Source organism: Malus domestica, chromosome 13, assembly GCF_042453785.1.
Source record: "Malus domestica chromosome 13, GDT2T_hap1".
NCBI lineage: Eukaryota > Viridiplantae > Streptophyta > Magnoliopsida > Rosales > Rosaceae > Malus > Malus domestica.
This window is the reverse complement of record NC_091673.1, coordinates 35,474,941-35,483,933: the sequence shown is the minus strand read 5'-3', so window position 1 is coordinate 35,483,933 and position 8,993 is coordinate 35,474,941. Positions and strand designations below refer to the sequence as shown.

Genomic DNA, 8,993 nt, shown 5'->3' with positions numbered 1-8,993 from the left:
CATCGCCAAGAAAGATGTGATAAAGTACATGTTGTCAAAGCCAATGCTCACAGGAAGGATTGGGAAATGGATTCTAGCATTATCGGAATTCAGTTTTCAGTATGTACCCCAAAGGGCAGTAAAAGGTCAGGCAATTGCCGACTTCCTGACCGAGCATCAAGAATCTCCGAGTGAAGTGATCAATATCCCGGGAAGCTTAGAGGTTACTAGCATTTGGATCCCGCCAAGAGAAGATATTTCGGGCAAAGAAGACTAGGTTCAGCAAGAGATAAGAAGAGTAGCTGGTCTCTGGATCACTCCTTGGAAGTTGTATTTCGATAGATCCCACACTCAGAAGGCTTCAGGAGCGGGAATTGTAATTGTAAGCCCTCAGGTAGTTTATCATTATTATTCATTTCTCTTGGATTACCAAGGAAATACTAATAATCGGGCAGAGTATGAGGCCTTAATTATTGGTCTGGAAATCTTGATGGATCTGGGGGCAGTAGAGGTAGAGGTCTTTGGGGATTCAGAGTTGGTAATAAACGAGTTAAATGGGGAGTTCAAGTGCAAACGTATTACCATGGCGGGGTATTACTTGGCAGCTACGCAATTATTGAGTTTCTGGGATTCTGAGATATCGGTCAATCATGTTCCCAGGGGATCCAACTTAGCGGCCAACGAGATGGCACAACTAGCCTCAGGAGTGCTAATACAGGAGAGGAAATATGGGGTAGATGTCGAGATACAAAGAAGAAACCTTCCTTCCATCTTAGAATGGGGATTCAGCCTAGATATAATGGTATTAGAAGCCGAAATAGAAGATTGGAGGTCACCTATCGTTCATCATTTAAAGGATCCTTCTTCGCCTACAAGCAAGAAGGATAGACAGCAAGCAACCAAGTATGTCTTATGGGCGAAGAACTTGCTAAGAAAAACTCCAGATGGGCTACTGTTGAAATGCTTGGGCCAAGAAGAATCCATGAGAGTGATGGCCGAAGTACATGAAGGAGTATGTGGAGCACATTAGGCTGGAACGAAGATGAGATGGTTGCTTAGGAGGTATGGTTATTTCTGGCCCGACATGGAAAAAGATTGCAAGTCTTATGCCCGAGGTTGTGAAGAATGTCAGAGGCACGAACCTCTCCAGCATGTGCCCTCAGTGCCTTTAAATCCAGTGGTCAAGCCTTGGCCCTTCAGAGGATGGGCGATGGACTTCATCAGGCAAATTTATCCAGCTTCTAGTAAAAGGCATACCTTCATAATTGTAGCAACGGATTACTTCACCAAGTGGGTAGAAGCATCAGCAGTAAAATCCATAAACTCAGCCACAGTCAAGAATTTTATCGAGACCAAGATTCTGCACAGATATGGGGTGCCCGAAACCATAGTAACAGATCGTGGGCTATCTTTTATTTCAAAAGAAGTTGAGGAATTTGCAAGCAAGTACAAAATAAAGATGATCTAGTCCAGTCCGTACTATCCTCAATCAAATGGTCAGGCAAAAGCTAGCAACAAGATCCTGGTCAACATTATCAAAATGATGGTGATTGATAGTCCAAAAAAATGGCATGAAAATCTGGGGAACACTTTGTGGGCATACAGAACTTCTAAGAGAGCAGGAACAGGGACAACTCCTTATGCTTTAACTTTCGGGCAAGATGCAGTGCTCCCCGTGGAAATGAACGTAAGTTCTGTAAGAATTCAAAATCAGTTTGGATTGCATAGTGAAGAGTATATCGAAGCCATGTGTTAAGGGATTGAGGACTTGGATGCCGCCCGAATTGAAGCTTTGAACCAGATTCAAGAAGGAAAGCGAGCTGTTGCCCAAGCTTATAACAAAAAGGTGAAGATGAAATCTTTCAAGGAAGGGGATTTAGTATGGAAGACAGTCCTCCCTCTAGGAGCTCAGCTCAGGGGCTTTGGAAAATAGAGCCGGACATGGGAAGGTCCATTCATTATTAGTTGCGTTTTAGATAGAGGGGATACTACCTGGCGGACCTTGAAGGAAACAAACATAAACATCCCATTAACGTTAAATTCTTAAAGAAATATTGTCCTACGTTGTGGGATGTCAGAGATTGTTATATTGAAGAGGATGCGAGGTAAAGCAAGCTTCGGGATATCATTATGCAGTGTGTATTTATCAAACATTCAAGAAGATGGAAATACAAGAGTTGCTGAGATAATGTATATTTCATTTCGACAAATTGATGAAATTTACAAAAGATTCAAAGCCAACACGTACACAATGTGGGGTCGGCAATGCTGTAAGGCACAGAATGTTGGGCGGTGAAGCATCAACACGTACACAAAATGGGTTTGGACATGTACAAAGAAGGCCTACGGACGCTCCGGTTCGAAGATGTGACTACGGGATAGAGGTTCAGGGCTGAAGGGGTAGAGGTAGACCTAGGAAAACTTTGGAAGAGACCCTAAGAAAAGACTTAGAGTACTTGGATCTAATGGAGAATATGACACAAAACCGCGCGCAATGGCGTTCTAGGATTCATATAGCCGACCCCACTTAGTGGGAAAAGGCTTTGTTGTTGTTGTTGTTGTTGTTGTCAGTATTGTTCGTAGGGTTATATCTTAGTTTAAACAAACTAGTTTAGCAAACAACCTATCAGGTTAAATGGTCCAAACGAGATTATAGGATTCACCTACTTTCCAACTATTATTTATTTCTAAAGGATAAATTCGCCAATTCGGAAAACAGGACAGCATGGTATTTTGGATGAATAGGTAGTTGTGATCTTCCTTTCTACAACAATAGTCAGTGCAACTTTGGATATCATGGCTTCTTGATATGGGTTGTGGCAGCATCAGCGCTTGATGAAATCACAAGCATTTCCTACTGCTGGTTGATTGTCTCACCTGGCCCTTAAGTTGTGCTAAGTTTCAATTTTACAATATAGACAATCCATACCAGAGGTTACTTACATTAGTACGGAATTTAAAGAAAACCCTTGTAGTTGAAACATTATATTGCGGATTGTTTCATTTCCTAGTTAAAGCATTGTTTTGGTTTTTCTGTGTATTACACTGATAAAGTCCAGCGTCCAATTCCTTTGTCTTTTGCAAATCCAGCAGTAAACCTAGTGACTTCAGGACCTTTGGTCGATGCATTGAAGGTGGAAGTGATGCACCTGAGGGCCGAGGGTGAGCAGATGAAGGCGCAGCTGAGGGCCCAGGGCAAGAACTTGAACAAGCCATACAAATGTCCAGGGTGAGCAGATGAAGGCGCAGCTGAGGGCCCAGGGTGAGCAGATGAAGGCGCAGATGAAGACCTGTGTCGGGAGGGTGCAAGAACTTGTACAAGCCATACAAATGTCCGGCCTCCAAATCTCGCTACCATCACCTCATCTTGCTCCACCTTTGACCTCAGAACCATCTTGCCCTGCCGATACTTAGTAGCCTGATGTATTAAACCTAGTTCACTTGTAATTTTTTCTTTTTTGTTTGGACATCTGGTATGCACATTTTCATATATTTTATAATTAAATACTTTTGCTTGGTTAATTAATTATTCTTTAGAATTTAATTACAATATTTATAAAAAATTAAAACAAATATTTTTCACTAAAACAAAAAAATTATTTTTCACTAAATAAAGAAAAGGGTTTGTGCGACGCATGCCCTAGAATGTGCGTCGCACAAAGTATCTTTGCACGACGTAGGACGCGCGTCGCACAAAGTCACTTTGCACGACGTACTACGCGCGTCGCGCAAAGTCACTTTGCACGACGCAGGTGTGTGTCGCGCAAAGTCACTTTGCACGACGCACGTTATTTCTTCGTCGTGCAAAACCTAACGTCACTGCCTTGGCGCGACGGTTAGCGCGCGACGAAGTTGCGTCGCGCAAACCCTTGCACAACGATTTTTGACTTTGCGCGACGAATGTACGTACGTCGCGCAAAGTGTTTTTTTTACTAGTACCAGTCAAAATCTAATTACGGACACAATGCAAAGAAAACAGCATGAATCAAGAGAACTTTTCTAGTCGTGTAATCAACATAAATAATACTAATTACTCAAAACCAAAATCATCATGAACACCCATGTCTACGACATGTTCCTTGAAAATTCCCAAAACTAGTGGTTTTGTCAAAGGATTAGCTAACATCAGTTTCGTATCAACGTGCTCAATCAACACCGACCCCTTTCTCACCTCTTCTTTCATAGACAAATCTTTCATGTCCATCATTCATGCACGTTTATGTTACACCTTTGGGCAAGAAACATAAACAACCACCATTTGATAATGGATTGTATAACCTTATTGTATAATAGTCATGTAAGAGATTAGGAAAACAACCAAGACTTCAAGTGTTTGGACAAGAAAACAGTCAACTTAATTCTCTTAAAAAATAAAATAATACACTTGAAACATCTCAAACCATTCATATATTTCTCATTTTAAACTCAATTCAAGTTCAGTTACCTAAATATAACAGAACATTATTTTCGAGGAAATTCCACTTAACCTCACCATTTTTTTTTTATTTTATTAGACATACATACATACACACACACACACACACACACACACACACATACTGTTTGGATCAAAACTTGAACTTTGGGCTCAAGGAAGGAGCAGGCCCGAAAGGAGGCCCAAAGGGAAAGGTAGTCAGAACCCAATCAAAGCCCAGAAGGCAGAAAAAGGGCTTTTCTGACTTGGTGCAGCTCATGAAAACCACTTGCTTACCTACCCAAAGGCCAAGTGATGTAGACTGATCAGCTACACAGCCCATATAGCACTTTATGATGGCATTACATGTAAAATAGCTGATGAGTCATCACCCTCAAACCGCATTCGGGCAAGGCTGCTGCTACAGAAGGCCAAGCCGAGTTGTCTATATAAGAAGAAAGAAAAACCAGGAATAGGGACACTCAATCAAACAAACAAATGCAAGCCCAAACTCTGCTCAAAGCCAGATTTGCCTTCAAAACAAAGCTGTAGTCAGCCTTCATCCCTCTCGGGACAAGCCTTCATCCCTCGCTGGATAACTCTCCCTCCAAACCTTTGTAATAGCTCTGCTACCCTGTTCAACCTTGTTGTAGTATCGATTCATCTTTTGTAATCTCTCTCTCTATCCCTCTAAGCTTTCAGACCCTTGACAAAACTACAAAGATAGGAACCTACAAGACGAGCAGCCTTACCCGATAAGGTTTAACCTTGCCCGACCTTCTTTGCTTTGTTTTTGTCTTTTCAATATGTTGTATACATCCAGTTATATGCAAGTTATTTCTAGCAATATGACTATTAAAAGGCTTTCTCAATACTTGAATCCGATTTGAATATATCTTCAGTGTTCAAACCAGATCCAAGTCCTAAGCCCTCGGGCATGTAAATCTGATCAGTTAAAAGTCCTTAGCCTCAAGGCATAAAAAAGAACTTTATGTGGACTTAACCCATCCACGACAGTCCTTGATAAACGAGAAATCCGAAGTTACTTGGGGCGCAAGTAATCGACCTACCCTCTAGTTTTATTTCTATTATGTTATGATTACCATAGAACGCTTGAGCATGGAGTGGATTCTGATGGAAAGCCTCAAGGCCTACACCTAAGGCCCCACAAAGGCATCCATTTGGATTCATTCCGTTCTGCGATCTAGAGAGTCTAAGTATAAGAATGAACTCTGATGGGAAGCCTCAAGGCTTACACCTAAGGCCCCACAAAGGCACCCATTTGGGTTCATTCTACTTCTTGGACTCAGGTAATCAGAAGTATAATAGTTAGAAAACTCCGGCAATCACGAGAACAAATATGATGTGTTCGAGCACTGGTTTAGTTATTTATGGAAAGCCTCAAGGCCTACACCTAAGGCCCCACGAAGGCACCTATTATAACTAACACGGTTTCTCGGATATATACATATATACAACTAAAACTCGACATCTATTTTACATTTGCCATGCTGAAGATGGCAGTGTTACGCCTGAGCACCTAAGAAGTTAACCTTGATTGTGAGCCTCAAGGCCTACACCTAAGGCCCTACAAAGGCACCTCTCAAAGTTAACTCTGTCCTTTTCTTTCAGCCTTGCCTGACAAGCCTTGCCCGATGAGTCTTCCCCGACGAGACTTGCCCGACAAAGCCCGACAGCGAAGCAGAAGCCCGACAGCAGCCCTCAACCGGCACCAACCTCCAGGGGAGCTGTGTGCTCGTCGGCCAGGAAACATCCCCGACAGAAATTCCTGACGCGAACACATACATATATCATTTTCTCGTTATAAACCATGAATTTTCATCTGCACGTTTTCATTTACTTTTGGATTAGATGCCAATTAACTCACACGTAAAATGCACCTCATCTAAGACTTTGACAAATTCATGGATCTATATCCAAAAACCTCAGCATTCACTCAAATGTATCAAAAGTTTTAAACTAGAATTTGCAAATAACCCATAATATTTATACTGCAACTTAACAAATCACAAATCGATGAAATTGAAGAGAACCCAGTTGACTACATGATTCGTTCATACATATGTATATGCTTGTTCATACGCTTATAGACGCATAAACATGTTGACTGAAGGAGAAAATTGAAGATACCATTTTTTTTATGGCCTAGAGCACCAATTAGCTTCCTCTCTTCCTGAATGGTTTCGGCACAAGCATGCAATGTAACCTCTTCTATCATCCTATATGCTGCCAAACAGATAACAACACCTAGACCAAAATTTCCATAAAATCTCACTTTGGTGAAGATTTAATAAACATTTGTCCATGGTTAAAGTAACATGATTATTTGTTCCAGATGTACAGCCTTAGTTATTTTATGTGGCATCATTCCTGAATAATACGTGTCAAGAAAAGCATTAATGTGAACAATTATAATCACAAACAATTATAATCACATGAAAGAAACAAGGACCATCGACATCTTACAATGGTTCCCTCTGCTGTGACACCACCACTCATCAATGTATTCAGAGTCTACAAGCCTAGAGGAAGTTATAATTTTGCTAGGGACCCCTAATTATGGTGTTAAGGTAGACTCTTATATAGCTGTAAGAGAAAATATCGCTCACAGTAGCTTTACTTTTGAGAAAGATGATTGCCAAGACTTATATCACCTGGACTCAAACTAAATGATAAATACTATTTTGTAACAACAAAAGCAGGAAATCAAATACGAGGTAAATCAGAGTCACCAAAGTTCAAGTTCAAAATTACTCAAATCCAATCACTAGAAAATCTCAAACAATACTATTGAACATACAATGATTCTTCACCACCCGATTTGATTTAAAGATCAATGGCATATCAAAAGGCAAAGCTCCTCCATGTGTTTTGCAAGGTAATCAACTTGTCTTTTGTTTATTAAACCACATGGGTGGTTCTTTTAAGTTGGATTGTGTACCTTATAACATAATTAACAAGCTTGGATTGATTGGGATAGCAATATTCCACAACTTTAACAAAATAAAGATCATATCAGCGACCCATTACAATCCTTGATTAAGTACTAGGCATTGGGCAACTGATAATTGAAGACACACATGAAAAGTGAAAACCCATCGCTTATAAACGTAATGCTTTATTTCACAGTAAGATCAACAAAACAGGTAAAAAGAAATTAAGCATAATTTCTTATTCTTTCCAGGAATGATATTCAAAACCGAAGGCAAACTAACTACTTTGTAAGGGTTTAGTCGGGCACCGATCACATATAGAAATAACATGGATAGTTCTTACTCCCATAGATGAATCAATTACATGCATTGCAATCCGATATCAAGTATTTCTATTTTCCTTTAAATTACTCGCGCACACAATTTTTGACCAATTGATAACTTTATAACAAGAAAACTAAGGGGTTTTGGATCAGATTAAACCAAAATAGTGATAGGTTGATTCCATCAAAATTCAGATGCTAATAAAATTAAATGACTCACAAATATATCAAAATCTACTGCTCACTAATTAACACTAACAGTGACAATAATAACAAATCAAATAAAGTATCACCCACATATTTGGTATTAGTTTGTAAACTCAAATACCAACAGTTTGGAGACTGAGAACGGGAGATGGAGCGAATGCGGAAGCGGGTGTGGCATCATCTGGTGCGCTTAGATGTACGCGACCTCTACACCCATCAAGAAGAGACTTTGTCTTTCCTTTTCCTGTCGAAGACATGAAAAACTTGAAACAACCATTAGTGATTGTTAAATGCATGTTTATATCACACCTTTGGGCAAGAGATATAAACTACCATTGACCTTCATTGTATAGCCATCATTCAAGTATCTTATCATGCAATTATTACAAGTCTTTGAACAAGAATATGGCCTGATCTATATGATGCCATACACTGATTAAAACTACCAACAATTTATACATCCCCTTCTTTGGAAAAGAATGTGAACAATTCAAGAGGTTTAACCACAAATATTCTTCCTTTACTGTAATCGAACAATGCTCTTAATTGTTCTTAACATTTACTGCAAACCAAACTGTTAGTATAGGAGTAGAAAAGATAAAACTCAAAGTGATATAGTTATCAACAAATAAGAACCCAGCAATAACTAAAGTAATTTAGTACCATGTCAAATAAAACCATAAGAGCAACTCCTATCCTACCCTACCCAATTGCTGAGGGAATCTACAGACCGAGATTGGGCTGCGTTGCCTAGAAAGCATTAATTTAGTTGTGGAGAGATTGGAATCACTAAAATAATCTATCCTTGTTTGCAAGTCATAGCATTTGACTGCAAAGGATATACACACCCTTTGCGTTGTCACTACAACCCCAATGATCTTGATTTATTAGTGATACAGTTTGATACCCATTGACAATGATTAAAAATCCTTATGAAGACCCACAAATTCGTTGATGTCTTCCCAAATTTATTTGGGTTTTGAGAACCTTGTCATCCACAGGACCAAATGTTGTTCAATTTGAAGGCAGATTTGATGTATCTTGTTGATGGTTATGGTAAATCCTATTCTTTTGATGTTACTACTGATCAATCCATCTCAGATATGAAAGTGGTTG

The 8,993-nt window shown here is 39.7% G+C and overlaps 1 protein-coding gene across 1 annotated transcript; it reads left to right on the top strand.

Annotated features, from left to right (window-relative positions):
• The first annotated feature begins 469 nt into the window (after positions 1 to 469).
• On the top strand, positions 470 to 1,009 carry LOC139190962 (uncharacterized). The gene has a single exon (XM_070811455.1). It carries the CDS (start codon positions 470 to 472, stop codon positions 1,007 to 1,009), a length of 540 nt encoding a protein of 179 aa, XP_070667556.1.
• The last annotated feature ends 7,984 nt before the right edge of the window (positions 1,010 to 8,993 follow it).